At 42.4% G+C, this 18085-nt stretch overlaps 1 protein-coding gene across 1 annotated transcript in view; it reads right to left on the reverse strand.

The window, feature by feature from the left end:
* SND1 (staphylococcal nuclease and tudor domain containing 1) overlaps nt 1–18085 on the reverse strand; it is a 572988-nt gene that overhangs the window by 498159 nt on the left and 56744 nt on the right. Inside the window, exon 10 of the mRNA XM_066592191.1 lies at nt 13209–13322. Coding sequence (XP_066448288.1) covers nt 13209–13322 — 114 coding nt within the window. The remainder of the gene's footprint in view (nt 1–13208; nt 13323–18085) is intronic.

Raw genomic sequence — 18085 nt, forward strand, 5'->3', positions numbered from 1 at the left:
TTAGCCAATGCACCTAGACATTTTTTTTTAACTTGCATATAAGATGTTGAAAATAGAAACGTACTAAAGCTCACAAGCGTTTGCCCATCCATGTATATGTAGGTACTAATAGATAAAGTAGAGGGGTTAAACCAAGTCGAAGGTTTTAAACTACAATACTTACTTGCAGTTGCAGATATGTGGAATGGATGTACTGGTAGCCATATTTGCTTACTTTGAAGAACATCCCAATATCACTAACATTATTGCCTTAATAAATGTGGAGTTCCAGTAGTAGGTCATTTCTATAAAACCACTTTATAAAGGCTCCCGAGAAATTCTCTCATGCAGTTCACCTTGGCTTAAAAACAAATCTTGTTCCAATTGCTGAATGGATTCCAAAACGCTGAGCAATATTTCTCACAATTTAGTATGGATTTGCTGATGTATTGTAGTGCTCATGAACTACTTATTATATTAAGCAAGCATTAAAAGATTAGTCCAAAAACCTAAGGCTAAAATTGGATCCCATGTCAAATTCATACCAAAGGTGAGAAAAGCAGCAAGTATACCCATTGTTAAACTTTTTCTTTTCATCTACAACCCTTGTGTTCTTTAATTGTATCATCTGCCATTATAGGAGTTAAACACCAGTTTTTCCTTTGCTTCCTTTCACTTATCCAGAGAAGCTGCATAGTAGACTTGCTTACTTTTACACGCAGCGATTATCGTTCAAAATTCGTTCAAACAGCCAAATGTGAGTAATAATCTGTTAGTGATCATCGTTACATGTAAACACGGGCAGTCGTGCACTATTCGTTCAATTGTTGTTTAGCGCAGGTTTTTAGCCAAAATAAAAACCCCTGTTTGATCACTCAAAATTCATTCCATTTGAATGGAATTTTGAGTGGCTGCATGACGGGATTTGTTTGCCAAATATACATAATGAGTACACTGTTTACTCATTATGTATTCTGCTGGGAGGAGACAATGGAATACTGCTGGACAGATAGCCATCGCATAAACACACACCCAGCTGAGCAAACAACTCGTGGAGAAAAAGCTGATGATTAAAAGCCATTTACTGTACATGTAATTTTATTCAAAAATGTCAGCAGTTCCTACAGTCCTGTTTGAGCAATAATCATTCGTGTAAAGAGGGCCTTATGACAACGTTTAAATAAGGCTCTGTTCTCAGTGGTGTCAATCTTCAAGGTGTTCAGAAGGCTGGGAAAAAGGACAGAGTAATGCAGAAGATTTATGGCAGGGAATTAGGTTCCATGGCGGAGAGCTAGGCCTTATTGTGGGGTCAACCTACCCGTAGCCTTTAATGAACCTTTTAATCCGAAGATGCTCACATAACTAAACATTGAAAAGTGCCCTTAGGGCAGAGACCTGTACCTTAACCCCTAAATGCTCCAGGGTGTACAGTTATGTTATGGAGGTTCAGGAGTCGATCCTGCTCCATACAATGCGGGTGTTTATTACAGCTGACACTGTCTGTAACAGCTGCATTCAGCACTGCCACCGATAGCAGCTGTTAACTAGAGATGAGCGAGCACCAAAATGCTCGAGTGCTCGTTACTTGAGTCGAACTTCCCGCGATGCTCGAGAGTTCGTTTCGAGTAACGAACCCCATTGAAGTCAATGAGCGACTCGAGCATTTTTGTATATGACTGGTGCTCCGCTAAGGTTTTCATTTGTGAAAATCTTAGCAAATCACCAAAGTCATGTAAAAAACACAGAAATGGATAGGGCAGGCGAGGAGCAACATGCAGGGCTGCATTTCGGCCTCCGAGGTCTCACTATTAAGCCACAATAGTGTCAAGAGTGAGACACCCCCCCCCCCCTGTAACAGCTGTGGCAGAGAAGAACGATGTTAGCCCATTGAATTCAATGGAGCCTGCAATACAGCCAGCTCCATTGAAAGCAATGGGCTGCCGGCGAGCGCGGGATGAATTTTCGGGTAGGGCTTAAAAATATAAGCCCTCACCTGAAAAAGAAAGATTTTAGTGTAAAAAAGAATAAAAATGCAGGCACTCTCTTCAATGGAGCCGCTGCTGCTACCGGCGACTCCATTGAAGACAATGGTCTGCTGGCACACCTGAATTCTTTTTCAGGTAAGGGCTTTACATATAAGCCATTCCCTGGAAATGAATTAAAAGTGATTTAAAAAAAAAAAAAAAAAAATAGATACTCACCTCCCTTCAGCTGCAGGGGCACAGCTTGTCTTCTCCTGCTGTCCCCTGCACTGTGGTGCTGAACAGCTGTCATTCAGCTGAGAGCTGCCCTGAGCAAATCAGAGGCAGCATTCACTCACCCATTCATGAATGGGTGTGAGATCTGCCTCTGATTGGTCAGGCTGTGACCAATTAGAGGCAGCTCATTCAGCAGGCGGGGATTTTAAATTCCCGGCTGCTGAATACTACTCACAGCTGTTCAGAGCAGTTCAGGAGAACTGCCAGCTGGCCGCAGCTGAACTCCATCTGCCGGGACCAGGTGAGTATATATATATATTTATTTTTTTTTATTTTTACACATTTCTGGATGAATTGCAGGGAAGGGCTTATATATTTAAGCCCTTCCCGAAAATTCATTGTGCGATCGCCGGCAGCCCATTGCTTTCAATGGAACCGGCTGTATTGCCGGCTCCATTGAATTCAATTAGCTAACATCGTTCTGCCGGGACAAGGTGAGTATATTTTTTTTAAACTTTTTACACATTTTAGGATGATTTTCAGGTAAGGGCTTACCGTATATACCGGCGTATAAGGCGACGGGGCGTATAAGACGACCCCCCAACTGTCACCTTATACGCCGGTATTCAGTGGAGAAAAAAAAAAAAAATTTATTACTCACCTCCCCCGGCGTCCTGTCGCGCTCCGGCAGGATGTCGCTCGCTCCGGCAGGCTGTCGCTCGCTCCTCGTCCCCGCCGCAGCATAGCTTTCTGAATGTGGGGCTTGAAATCCCCGCTTCCAGAAAGCTAATACACACGCCGGCAGCCATGACATCATTGAATGGCTGTGATTGGCTAAAGCACACGTGGCTTCAGCCAATCACACTATTCAATGACATCATTGAATGAGTGTGATTGCTAACACGTGCGCCTTCAGCCAATCACAGCCATTCAATGATGTCATTGAATAGTGTGATTGGCTGAAGCCACGTGTGCTTTAGCCAATCACAGCCATTCAATGCTGTCATGGCTGCCGGCGTGTGTCTTAGCTTTCTGGAAGCGGGGATTTCAAGCCCCGCATTCAGAAAGCTATGCTGCGGCGGGGACGAGGAGCGAGCGACAGCCTGCCGGAGCGCGACAGGACGCCGTGGGAGGTGAGTAAAAAAAATTTTTTTTTTTACACTTTTTTTTTTTTGTATTACCGGCGCATAAGACGACCCCCGACTGCAGAGCAGATTTTTCGGGGTTCAAAAGTCGTCTTATACGCCGGTATATACGGTATATTTTTAAGCCCTTCCCAAAAATTCATCCCGCGCTAGCCGGCAGCCCATTGCTTTCAATGGAGCTGGCTGTATTGCCGGCTCCATTGAATTCAATGGTCAGTGCTCGTTTAATTTAGACGAGCACCGCGTGGTGCTCGTCTCGAGTAACGAGCATCTCGAGCACCCTAATACTCGAACGAGCATCAAGCTCGGATGAGTATGCTCGCTCATCTCTACTGTTAACCCATTAAATGCCATCAATTCGGTTAGCGGCATTTGAATACCATGATTGGAGTACGGGGTGCCGTGCCGTTATCGTAGCAGCCAGGGGCCTTCTGAAAGCCCCCAGGGCAGCCAATGCAGTTTGTGTATCAAGCCATGCCTGTGGCATGGCTTGATAAATTGCCCGTCAGATTGTAGTACAATGTAATACTAGGATATTACATCATACTGCAGGAGCGATCAAACCACCACGAGTTCTTGTCCCTTTTGGGTTACTAGGAAAAAAAAATGTAAGTTTTACAAAAATATTATAAAATAAGATAGGTAGTAAAAGGTTTTATAGTTAAAAAAAAAACACAACACTTTTCCTATATATATATATATATATACCGTATATACCGGCGTATAAGACGACTTTTGAACCCCGAAAAATCTGCTCTGCAGTCGGGGGTCGTCTTATGCGCCGGTAATACAAAAAAAAAAAAGTGTAAAAAAAAAAAAAAATTCATTACTCACCTCCCACGGCGTTCTGTCGCGCTCCGGCAGGATGTCGCTCGCTCCGGCAGGCTGTCGCTCGCTCCTCGTCCCCGCCGCAGCATAGCTTTCTGAATGCGGGGCTTGAAATCCCCGCTTCCAGAAAGCTAATACACACGCCGGCAGCCATGACAGCATTGAATGGCTGTGATTGGCTAAAGCACACGTGGCTTCAGCCAATCACACTATTCAATATCATTGAATGGCTGTGATTGGCTGAAGGCGCACGTGTTAGCAATCACACCCATTCAATGATGTCATTGAATAGTGTGATTGGCTGAAGCCACGTGTGCTTTAGCCAATCACAGCCATTCAATGATGTCATGGCTGCCGGCGTGTGTATTAGCTTTCTGGAAGCGGGGATTTCAAGCCCCGCATTCAGAAAGCTATGCTGCGCCGGGGACGAGGAGCGAGCGACAGCCTGCCGGAGCGCGACAGAACGCCGTGGGAGGCGAGTAATGATTTTTTTTTTTTTCTCCACTGTATACCGGCGTATAAGGTGACAGTTGGGGGGGGTCGTCTTATACGCCCCGTCGCCTTATACGCCGGTATATACGGTATATAAAATTTTTAAAAAATTCAAAATCCTATTTTGTATCACTGCAACTATAGAAGTCCAATCTAACGAAGTAACACATTATTTACCCTGCAAGGTGAACGTCAGAAAATAAATAAATAAAACACGTCGTCAGAATTGTGTTTTATTTTAGTCACTCCGTTTCCAAGAAAAAATGTAATAAGACGTGATCAAAAAGTCATATGTATTGCAAATATCAGCAATAGAAACTACAGAATATCCCGATGGAAAAAAAAAGTTATGACTGCCAGAAAATATATCCCCCCCCCCCCCCCCCAAGATATTTTAGTACAGGAAAAAAAACCCAGAAAAACACAGACACACACACACAACAGACACCTATAAAATCGTACTGACCCATATAATAAAGTTATGTTGTTTTTTGCAGCAGTGTGTACACCGTAGAAATAAGAACCCCGCAAAGATGGTAGAATTTTTTTTTGGGGGGGGGGGGGGGAGGGGGGTTCCATGTACCTCCACTTAAATTTTGGGCAGGGGTTACGTACATTTAATGGCACATTAAATAGTACTATTGAAAAATAAAACTCGACCTGCAAAAACAAGCTCTCAAGACAACTACACTGACGGATAAATAAAAAGGGTTATGGTTTTTATTTGTCTTTTTGTTTTTTAAGTGGAGAGGAAAAAACGAAAATGGGGGGGAGGGGAGATATCATCCGAACCTTCACTAAGCCTTAAAAAAACTCTCAAGATTCTACTATATAGTTTGGAAGTAACTCTTTTGCAGTTGGAATTTGTACTATGCATTGGAAATTGCTTAGTAGGTTTCCTCTACAGTTTCTTTATGGCAGTTGTCTTAACTCGGCCCCATTAACTGCAGGACGCAGAGCATTATAAGATGGCTGGTTATGTGACCTGGAAGGCCGCAAGAAAAGTGCAGAATACAAAGTCCGGAGAGGATGAGCTACAATACTGCATTTTTCACAGAAGAGGTCCGTGATATTGTGAGGGAATTCACAAAATAAATATAAATAATTGGAGTGCTTCTTTCCACTGTTTAGTTTGAGGTCCCCAGAATTCAAAGAATTCCAGCTAATTTCTCGATGTCAAAGATGCAGTCTTTTACGAATGACATGAGTGGGCAATCACATGCAGGCTGTTATGTGCATCCTTTCCCTTCTACATATGTTAATACTGCATAACCAGGAATTTGCTGTGACAGAGCTGTAGTCACAATATCCTCCACATGTCATAACTGAGCAGCTTTTGCAAAACATGAGAAAATAGCAAGTCCCATTCAAACTAATGAATCATGCTGTTTACAGGTAACCCATTGAAAATGTGCCCGACAGGGAACACAAGTTTTGTTTTCCAGTTTATTCTGCCACCAAGTGATGCAGAATATACACTGCATGTTGTGCTGACCCTAGGACTCTGCAAACTGGTCACAAAAATGGCTGAAACAGAGGGAAAAATAACTGCCACATTATCTGCCAACGCTCGCTCAAAGAATGCCAATGTGAATGATTGGCAGCCTGATTGGGGTAAATGTAGCATGAAAAGTCTTCTCCGCATTACCAAATCGTCGATTAGTCCCATTCGTAATCGCAAGCATAGAAATGCCAACTTCTTACTTTGGACGTCAAATCAGTCACCTTGCAAAAAAAAAAAAAAACCTGGCAGAGGCACTTTTTATACACCTTGGTTAAAGGTTCATTTGATGCCCAGAGAGCACCCATGCTACTCCATGCAGTCATTAGCCAAGCTTATATTGCACAGCACCAGGCCTATATTTTAAATAGATTTTCTTAAAGATTTGACAAAGGATCAGATATTTTCCCAGGAACAGTGCCAAGGGCTATGGCACAGCAAATCAGGAAAATGGGGAACAGGTTTTTTTTTTCTAAACCTAAACAACTCTACAAAATGTTACAATAATATGTTCATATTCGGCTCAAAACTCGATACAAAATTTCATTCACAACTTTGACTGCTGTCAAAGTTGATTGAAGATCTAGGCGAAACTGGACCCCAAAAATTAAGAATGCATTTGTGGTGAAGACAGAAGGCTCAAACTGTAGAAGCTTTGATAGCTGTCAGATTTCAGAGAGGTATTTTGCCATTGCCGCAGTTCAGCCGTTAAGAAGTGACAAGAGAAACATATTCAAGGTCAGCTTTAATCACTTAAAATGTTAATGGCAGTTCTCCATAAATATTTACTCCTTCAGGGCTTCCTCAACATTTAACATATCTAATGTGTGTTGAATCAAAGCTGGCAGATTTTACATTGTTATTGGAAGCAGCAGATTATTCTTTTATATATTAGGCTCTGCTTGTGTGTAGCAATATTATGCAGCCAGCGAACACAAAAGAATAATTGGCTTGACAAACTCATCCCCAGTCACTAAGACTGTATTTCAAATTACTACTTGACCTATTCCCATTGGAAGCAGGTGTTGAAAGGCATTTTTGATATGCGAGAAAAGAATGTCCATTTCCAAATATAAATAAAATTAGACGTATTCCGTTATTGCATACACCAGTGTTAGATTAAACCAGTCTGCACACCTCTACCATTCATCATAAGTGATAGGGTATCTCTGGACTCTTCGACACTTGTCTATCATGGGGTAACTGTGCTATGTAATCCGCAAGAGAACCCGAAACTTTCAGCTCACAGGAAAGATTCCGTAAATTATGTAAATCAAGTCAGGCAAAAATATACTAAAATTACTTCAGTTACATTAACATTGAGAGAAGCAGTATTGTTAGTCAATTAAAGGGGTTCTGACATGAAAAAAAAAAAATTGTACTCACCTTGCCTGGCCTGGCCCAATCGCCAGGCATGTCCCCTCCAGCCGGCATCTTCTTCTGTGCCTTTAAAGCAGAGCAGGAGCGGTCAAAAAGACCGCTTCCTGCTCTGGTCCGTCCGTCAGGCACTTCCGAGGTCAACGGACGGACCGCCACAGCAAGCACGTCACAAGCAGTGCTTGCTGTGGGCGGCCCGTCCGTCCTGGCTGAACTCCGGAGTGCTGCGCATGCGCAGTGGAGACAGAGCCCGTCCTGACTCCTGTCAGAGGGCACCTCTCCACTGCGCATGCGCGCGATCCCGGAGCGGTGCGGCTGCTGGAGGAAGAAGACTGCCTGCCGGGAGGCATACTAGCACTTTCTGCTTAGGTTAAGCAGCGCTGCTGATTAGAGCCACCTGATTGGCTCTTCAGCACCACGTGACTGCACAGCGTGCACCAATCAGGGGGCTCTAGTCAGGCTGCTTAACCGAAGCAGAAAGTGCTAATATGCTGCCGGGAGATGACCCCCCGATGTCAACAACAACAGGAGAACAGGTAAGTGTAAGATTTTTATGCTTTAGCAGCCATTAACCCATTGGTTCCCTGGGTCCATTAGGCAGACCAGGGAACAATGGCTGCTAAAGCATAAAAAAATTATTCATGTCAGAACCCCTTTAAATGTCTACAGTCTTGGCTCCTTCTCACTTGCATGTTTCCATCAGTTCTTTGCATCAATAACTGTAAGCAAAAACACAAAACAGATGCAGATCTTTCAACCATATCTTTTCTTTGTTCATGTACCCTTATTGGTTTTAGCTTACAAATACTCATTCAGAATACTGACTATAATATGAAAGTGTAAATGAGGCCCTAGATCTGGAGTGTGGTACATGGACGTACCTGTAAAACCATATGCAGATCATTCAACAGCGGAACAGGCTGGCCTCAAGACTGGCATGCTTGCTTGTACCAGTAAGACAGTGCACATATACTGCAACTGTACCCTGGCACAAGGCACCGATTCCTTGTCAGTCTCAGCCCTTTTCTTTAATTATGACTGAATTCAGTAAAGTCTTATATGCAGATGTCTTTCAATTAGCTTTAGCAGCATTCAAGATAGTAATGACTGCTCTTCACAGACTGGAACTGAAAGTTTCCAATTCACAGGATGGAAAACAATTGCAGGATACAGTCTAATGTCTGAATGAACAGTACATATCTTTACATTTTAAAAAGTACTTTAAAAAGGGTTTTCTCCTATGACATATAGGGTTTGTCCAGTTAAAAACCATTGATGAGTTGTCCAGTTATAAACTTAAGATAGGTGGCCGGGGTCCATTGCCCAATCTACTAATGATGACCCATCATCTATTCTCTGGCCCACTGCACTCCTGTACCGAGCAGATTTCTGCAGTGGTTCAACTTGGAAATTACAGGCCAAGTTCCTATTCATTTTAATGGAACTTTACCTGCAATACCAAGACTGGACACTCTAGTGGGAACAGAGCTGTCTGCTTCCTACAGAAATCAGACAAGTGCAAGAGGGCAGCAGGCTAGAGAACAGCTAATCAGTAGGGTCAATGGTAAGAGACCCCTGCTGATCAACTCTTGATGACCTATCCTGGGGATAGGATCAATAGTATTTAACTCCTTGAGCAACTTACAGTCTTCTACTGTAACTATCTAGTTAAGAAATCTGTTAAGATGTAAAACCTACGCACTGCCTTCCTCTGGATCAAATTTGGGGGAAATAGCCTAAATTAGATGGAAATATGTCTTTTTCAGCCTTAGGGCTCTTTCACACGGGCGTCGGTTTAACGTTCAGATAGCCACGTTAAAACAGCGCGGAAATCAGAGCGTTAAATCATGTGAACGATGAAAAGCCGCGACCAAGTCACGCGTGTTCTCCACGATGTTATCTGGATGGCTGTGACATCATGCAGTGCACCGACGCCGCAGCCCTGAAATCCTTCAGCCCCGAGAACAGTAAAGGGAGTCTCTGCGGGAATTCCCTTCATTGTTCTGGCAGCGGCGGGCTGAAGGAAATCCCAGCGGGGATTTCCTTCATTGTTCTGGCAGCCCTGGGGATAAAGAAAATCCCAGTGGGGATTCCCTTCATTGTTCTATCAGCTGCGGGGATTCCCTACATTGTTGTAGCCCTTGGTGCTGCTAAACTCCCTCCCCCTCCCTTTGCAGGATGGCTCCATAGACTCCCCATAGGAGACTCTGGAGCCACTGGTTTTGTGCTGTCAAAAGATACGACTTGTCCTATCTTTTGACAGAGAGGAATCTTAGCATCAAAAAGCCGTACCCATGTCCTAAGGACCTGTTCAATCTTTCTGCATATTTGGGCAGCAAAGGTCCCCCCATGGAAGTCTACGGGAGGTGAGCAAATGCACAGTACGTTATGCAAAACCGTTGGTAAAAAGAGCACATCTGGGCTTCATTAAATGACCTTTTAAATCATGACGTAGGGTTGCTGTGCGCATATGAACATGCCCTGCATATGCAAAAAAACGTACAGTATTATGCGCAGATGCACGCAAATGAACCCCATTCACTGTTCTAAGGTGAGCTTAATTTGCGCCAACGCTCATCCAAAGACGCCCTTACACACTATATTAGGGTGCTTCACACGAGCGTGTGCGCACCAAACAGCACACCCACGTACGTGCACAAACATGCGTGAATGTAGGTCCGTGCCCATTGCCTTCTTTTACAGTCATGTTTGAAAAACGCAGCATGCGCCACTTTGACCATTAGAATCTATGGAAAGTGATTAACATACGGATGCTTCAGTATTCCATCTGCATTTGTATCCATGTTTGCATTCACTGGTATTATTTTCTACTGGGCAAAAAAAGGAATCCAAATTTGCCAAGTAGAAAATAAAACCAACGAGAGCAAATACAGATTAAATACTGATGCAATGTCATCCGCCGCACATGCATATTATGGATGTTACCATACATTCGGGTGAAACTGGCCATATGGTGTACCGTGTCTGCATAACTTTATTTCTATGATTAAAGCATGTATATAACTTTACATTTTTTTACTCGGTTTAAAATCTTTGAATGAGCTTGAGAGATGGAATAAAAAGTCATGAAATATTCTGAATGTACATCAGTATGAGTGGAAAAGCGCCAAACAATAGAGTACAGATTTCCAGCCTTACAACAGTTCAGCTTGGAATAGGTAAAATGAAACGTATTCAACCAAAGCCAATTATAATTATAGCTGGGTATTGCAGCAAGAAGCCAAACGGCAGTCCAGAGCTATTAAATAGCAATTAGCATTGCAATGTTACTGGATGCTGAAGTGGATGCACTTGGAAAATAAACAAGGAGTGTGAAAGGTCTGTACCATCTACCTACTGGTGCCATTGGCCATCTGTGTTTACAATTGGTGAAGGAACACAGGAAACAGGTAAATGTACGCAGGAACACTCATTTATTAGGCGATTATTTTTACATGCATCCCTCAAATAGAAAAGCAAAGATTAAGATCATCTGTGACCGGCTACTGTCTTAGGGCCCTTTCATACGGACCGCTAAATCGTTCAGTGTAAATGCATGCTGCGACCGAATGACGAACGGGACTTTGTTCGCTTTCTGTTCGTTCAGTTTCTGCATGCATAAAACTGAGCAACGGATCGGCCCAGGTAAAACAGGCAGTCCTTAATTTGTGAATAACTGCCCGTTTACTGTGAATGGCGGCGGGTGGGCCAGAACGATTCCCAGCCCGCTCCGCCCCCCATTTGCTAGCGATGTTTGTTCCGGTGTAAAAGCACAGGAACTATTATTTCTGGGACGACCTGACGGGCTTCTGTGCCCAATAGGGCCATTCACACGCTCCAAGGACCATTATATTAGGGCTTACATCTTGGTTTATAGCCCTTCCAAGTTTTTCTGCACAATCTATTTAGTTTCAGCCAAATAAACATACATGGTGTGAGGCAAACTGTCTTAGTACATACAGGACACTTGGAAAAAAAAAATTAAAAAAAATCAGTAATTAATGTTTTAATCATTTTTTTAAATGTTGGTTAATTAGTGCATATGGATTCGGAAGGAGCATTTGCTACATAAAAATCATTAAACAGGATTACACGGGAAGCGTTTGTGCTAATACATTCAAAGCACATCTAGCAGTAGTCATGGAAAGGAGTTGACAAAAATGGTCCACACCGCCAACCTTATCCGAGTGACACAAAGCACTTAATTTGGAGCACATTTAAAATCTGTAATTGGATTTAGATGAATCTGGCAAGTCTCTTTCAAAATAAAATGGATTTACGCAAATATTTCAACGTACAACAAAAAGTCATATATGTGCCCAATTTTGTTTAAGAGGTTGTAGAGGATTTGAAATGCAAATGGGAGATAGTAGAATGCCTCTGCAGCGCCAGCTATTAGAAAGCAGCATTCCTACAAGTAAACATCCAGTCTTAATAGGCCTTATAGCATGACTGGGAATATAAACCAAAGTCTAATCCAGAGGAAAAAGATAGCCATGTACAGACGAGCAGGTTAGGGGTTTTGCCCATCACCAGTGTACACACTTCCCAGTCATGTTACTAAACCTGTTAAAGGTTGGACATTGACTTGCAGGAATGCTACCTTTTAATAGGCTGAGAGGAATCATAAAAAAAAAACAAAAAAAAAACAAAACTGTGGACATGGAGGCGCAACTCTCATAAAATGGTATTCAAATAGGCCGTTTTACCCGGTTCTTCTTTATTAAAGGTTAAAAAAAAAAGACAATATTTAACACATTTCGGCGGCGCAGCTCCTTTCTTAGAAATGACTGTAATAAGTGTGGGGTATAGCGGAGGTTTCTCCTATCCTCACTACCGTTCTGGAGAATGGTTCGGCATTAGTAAACTGGCAGCACCTTATTTTATTTTTTTCCTGTAAGGAAAGCCAATTTTCCAGAACAACAACAACAACAGAAGCAGCTCCACCCCTCTGTCTTTATTTACTTTCTTTGGACTTTTTAATAGGTGGTACTGCAGAGACATTGTACCATCTCTCATTTGCATACCAAACTTCCCATATCTCCTAACAGGCAGGTACCCTCTCCTGCCAGAGGATTAGAATCCCCCCGCCCCTCCTTTCCAAAAAAAAAATAAAGTTTAACTGCAATGCCAAAAACAACCAATGGATAGGCATTGCACTTTTGATTTTATCAAACTGAATGCAGGTGAGCTGTGATACTACACATGAGCTGGAACAAAGCAGCCATGTGTATTAATCTTGAATATCTGTGGGGGGTGTTCACACATTGCCGTTTTACTGCAGATCTGCAGCAGATTCTACCTCTTCAAGTTGAATTCAACTGAAAATGTGAAATCTGTTGCAGATCTGCACCAAAATCCACAACACTTCAACGACATGTGAAAGTACCCCAACACCAGATTCTCATTTTACTATATAGGAAAGGCAAGTTGGATGCATCCTAGGAAAGACAAATGAGAAAGAGATTGACACTTGTCCCCCTCTCTAAAAAACATACCCATTAACAAAGTAGAAAAATACATGGTATGCAATTTCAACCCCATACAGTTCTACTGCAGAAGAGCAATATACCAGAGATTACACATCATTACACTGTAAAAAAAGAAATTCAGCACCGCTACAAAACTACAGCAAATATCAATGTAGGTTTTAGTAGCAAGAACATTCCCACTCGTCACAGTCCTTACCTGAGATCCTTCAGCTTCAAGTCTGGGAGGTCTAATGCTGGAAAGATGAATGGTTTTGTATTCCCCAGAACTCAGCTTCACCACTAAAGCATCAGCGTTTAACACTTGAACAACCTGGAAGAAAATAAGCAGTGTGAGGACAATGGCTAAAGGAGAATAACTATTAATAAAGCCACTTTAGTGTAGTCTGATAATGTGAAGTAAACTTTAGTGCCATTATAAAGACAAGGCTTAATTGTTTAAGACTCACAGACTAAATGCAGAAAATTGGTCAATGTATTGTAGACTCTACGCAAAGTCAGGCCCTGCACAGAACACATTTACAGCTTACGTTGGAGGATCTCACAGCATATACCTCTGAAGGAAGGCTGATACATATCCTACTGTAGGGGCATAAAGTGGGATATGTAGCAGCCTTCCTTCAGAGGTAAAGAAAGAAAACTCCCATTGTAAAGAAAGAAAACAATACTTCTTGCTATTCTTTCTTACGTAGACATTTTTCTATCAGACCGCTCACCATCTTGGTAATTCTTCTCTGGAGCAAGTTCAGAGAAGAGTTACGAAGATGGTGAGCAGTCTGCAAATCATGTCCTATGAGGAACGGTTAAAGGATCTGGGAATGTTTAGCTTGCAAAAAAGAAGGCTGAGAGGAGACTTAAAGGGGTTGTCCCGAGGCAGCAAGTGGGTCTATACACTTCTGTATGGCCATAATAATGCACTTTGTAATGTACATTGTGCATTAATTATGAGCCATGCAGAAGTTATAAAAAGTTTTATACTTACCTGCTCCGTTGCTGGCGTCCTCGTCTCCATGGTGCCGACTAATTTTCGCCCTCCGATGGCCAAATTAGCCGCGCTTGCGCAGTCCGGGTCTTCTCCTCTTCTCTATGGGGCTCCGTGTAGCTCCGCCCCGTCACGTGCCGATTCCAGCCAATCAGGAGGCTGGAATCGGCAATGGACCGCACAGAAGCCCTGCGGTCCATGAAGACAGAGGATCCCGGCGGCCATCTTCAGCAGGTGAGTATGAAGACGCCGGACCGCCGGGATTCAGGTAAGCGCTGTGCGGGTGGTTTTTTTAACCCCTGCATCGGGGTTGTCTCGCGCCGAACGGGGGGGGGGGGGGGGGGTTTAAAAAAAAAAAAACCCGTTTCGGCGCGGGACATCTCCTTTAATAGCTGTCTACAAATATCTGAAGGTCTGTCACAGTGCAGAGGGATCAGCCCTATTCTCATTTGTACAAGGAAAGAGTAGAAGCGATGGGATAAAACTGAAAGGGAGGAGACACAGATTAGATATTAGAAAACACTTTCTGACAGTGAGGCTGATCAATGAGTGGAACAGGTTACCATGGGAGGTGGTGAGTTCCTTCAATGGAAGTGTTCAAACAAAGGCTGGACAAATATCTGTCTGGGATGATTTAGTGAATCCTGCACTGAGCAGGGGGTTGGACCAGATGACCCTGGAGGTCCCTTCCAACTCTACCATTCTATGATCTCCGCCTAATGACATATCACCAGATATGCCATTACTTCATAATTGTTAGAGGTCCATCATCTGACACATCCACCACTCCTGAAGGGAACACAGTGCTGCCTTATACCCATCTGTCCCTGTACAGTGGTGCTCCCAATTGCAGCTGGCCCTGGAGCCACTGGGCAGGGGGAAGACAGCGAATGGGATGTAAAGCTACACCAGCACTGCATCGCTTTCATTCTCAAGATCGGTTGGAATCCCAGAAGCCGACCCAACCAACGTGATGGCATATCGATCACTAGGGCATGCCATCACTACATGAAATGTGAAAACTGAAAAACACTTATTCATGTACCAAAAAAATAGTTATATTCAATCAATAAGCGCTTCAGCTAAGCAAAACAATAGCTTTAGAGCAGGGATGTCAATCTCATTTTCACCGAAGGCCACATCAGCCTAATAGTTGCCTTTACAATTGCAATCGTTTTTTTAAAGTAAGGGGTCATTCACATGAGCATTTGTGCAGCGTATTACACGCAGAATTTTTGCTCATGTGATATGCAGTGAATAGAACCCATTGATTTTGATGGGTTCATTCACATGAGCGCATGTTTTCATAGGCAAGGCAACAGTGCTGATCCATATAGTAGCTGGGCAAGTACTGTTCGTTATAATTAAGACAGCTGGAGCTATAGCAGCAGTGCTGTCCATTACTAGACAACTCCTATAAACACTGTAGGGGCGACAAGGTACACCAAACATATGCCACTTGGGACACACCGCATCCATTTCGTACGGTCATCACTCATTGCATTACACTAATGGATCAGTGGAACATTGAAATATTTGGTGCTGTAGTACAGTTTTCCAAAACTAAGTTCTATTGCAAAAAGTGTATTTTAAGATAGCTAGTGAAAATCTAAAAGCAAAAAGAAAAAGATAAAAAACCCTCAAGTAGCATTCATTTCATCCAATTAGTTGCACATTTGTGGTTTGATTTGACTTTTGTGTATTACACACATTATATGCATTGAAAGACAAAATGCCTAAAACACAGCCCAGACTTCATGAACTGAAGTACCTGCACTCTATACATTACTCAGCTAAGTGCTGAATTTTGCCTTCATTAAAAGCTTGTCAGTAAAGGGCAAACATTCGCTTATCAAGTGAGAAATGGAGCGCACAGCACAGCCAGTGTAAGGGCTGATTAATGAGGTTCACAAGGTATAGCATTTAACCACATTAATGTGGTGACCAGATCTGCTCTTATTAGAAAAACCAAACCACTTGAGCTCCTATTACTGCAGGGGAGGGAAAAAAAGAAAATATAAATTTAAGAAGTGCAACACAGCCTTTATATATTAATATACCTACAAGCTTCCGTCTGACATTGAATGGACTAAAAAGGAGGTATTAGACTCCCCGGTAAATCGGGTTTCCTGAAAGTCAGCATCACCCAGACTGCCTCCTGATGATGGGGCAGGAAAATACCCTCCCATCTTCCTCAGTGATTGTAACAAGTAGACAAGGGCAGCAACACTTCCTACAATATATATGATATATTTGGCAGAGATATGGGAAGGAATATATGAGCATTGTCTTGGGAGACTTCCAGGAAAACAGATTGAGCCCAATACCTCATTTTTCCAGTTGTCTCCACGATAGCGCCACCTGAGAAGTTACTGATGAAACCAATTTAGGATGAGACCACAGCAGAAAGGACTTCATGTCCAAATACCACATCTTCCTTTGCCCGGACATCTAATCCATAATGTTTGGTAAAAATGTGTTATTTTTTTAAGTGGATGCTCTGCATATTTGGTCAATATAAGTTGAGGCTTGCTCAGCTCAAGAGGTAGACATGGCTCTGGTAAAATGGGCCTTTAGAGCCACAGGAAGTGGTTTACCGACTGCCTTATATGTTTCAGGGATTACTAGACAGATCAATCTAGGTATGGAGCTCTTAGCCGCTTTCTTTCCTTTATTTTTCCAGAAGAATTGAACAAATACATTTTTGTCACATCTCCATTGTCTCATGGATTCATTTGTCTTCTTACATCAAGACAATGAAAAGTACATTCTGATTCATTTTTTGGAAGGAGGGAAAGTTTTGAAATAAAACGATGAATCCACTTTGGGTAGAAAAGAAGGATCCAATATAAAAATATATTTTATTTTTAGTGATCCTAAAAAAAAATAAAAAAAATAAAAAGGGTTCTTGAATGGTTAAGACTAGAGATGAGCGAACGTACTCGGATAGGGACGCGCTGCGGAGCGGGGAGCTGCAGGGGAGAGCGGGGAGGAACGGAGGGGAGACCTTTCTCTCCTTCTCTCCCGGCCGCTCTGTCCCGCTCCCCGCTCCGACTCACCTGTCAGCAGCGGAGCGCCCCGAATCTTTGAGCACGAGTACAGCGGTACTCGGATAAGGCACATTACTCGGACGAGTCGTGCCTATCCGAGTACGTTCGCTCATCTCTAGTTAAGACCTGAAGTTTACTCACTCTACATACGGAGGTGATGGCAACTAGAAATAAACCGTTAAGGCTCCGATTTGATATGGAGTCTAAAGATTCCAAAGGAGCTGAAGATAAACTTTTAAAGACTCAATTGCTGTTCCAAGGTGGAAATACATTTTTAATCTCAGGTTTTAACCTGATAAAAAGACCAAGCGCTGTAAATGTGTCTGGGGTACATATATTGTATTATATAAAACTTTACATTTTGGGGGAGAGGTTAGGGATGGGAAAAAAAAACAAGACTGGACTTCCACCATTGCGGTTAGAGTTTTGTTTCCATGGTATTCACCATTTGTGAAAACAACAAACTTTCTTGTTTGGATTCGCACACCTACTGCAATACCAAGTCTATATTACTTTTTACTAGTTTAGCACAAAAAAACCACTGTCTAAAGAACGAATATTTGAATCGGCATCACCGCATTCTAAGACGGTAATTTTTTTAATTTTTCCAGTCGCAGAACTATGCGAGATCTTATCTTTTGTGGGAAGAGTTGTAGTTTTTATTGATATCATTTTGGGGTGACATTTGACTTTTGGATTGGTCTATGTTGAATTTTTGGGAGGTGAACTAAAATATAAAACTAGCAATTATTTTTCAGAATTATTTTTATGGCACTCTCAATAACCAGTGCATGCAGAAAAATAGTTCTTGAATCTTTAATCTATATAAAACATTTTTACATCTAGTATTCGCTTTTTAAAGAAACAAAAATAAATCTTAATATTTAATTTATAAACAACCCCCCCAAAAAATAAAATAAAATCGCAAACCCTTTGACTAGTCAGCATTATGGTAATGGGACTAGAACTTTTAGAAGAGCAACTACCGTAAAAACTTAGAACTGCCCTACATGCCATATAAATTTAGCCACTAGGGCCACCACT

The sequence above is a fragment of the Eleutherodactylus coqui genome, chromosome 2, assembly GCF_035609145.1.
Source record: "Eleutherodactylus coqui strain aEleCoq1 chromosome 2, aEleCoq1.hap1, whole genome shotgun sequence".
In the NCBI taxonomy this organism is placed as follows: domain Eukaryota; kingdom Metazoa; phylum Chordata; class Amphibia; order Anura; family Eleutherodactylidae; genus Eleutherodactylus; species Eleutherodactylus coqui.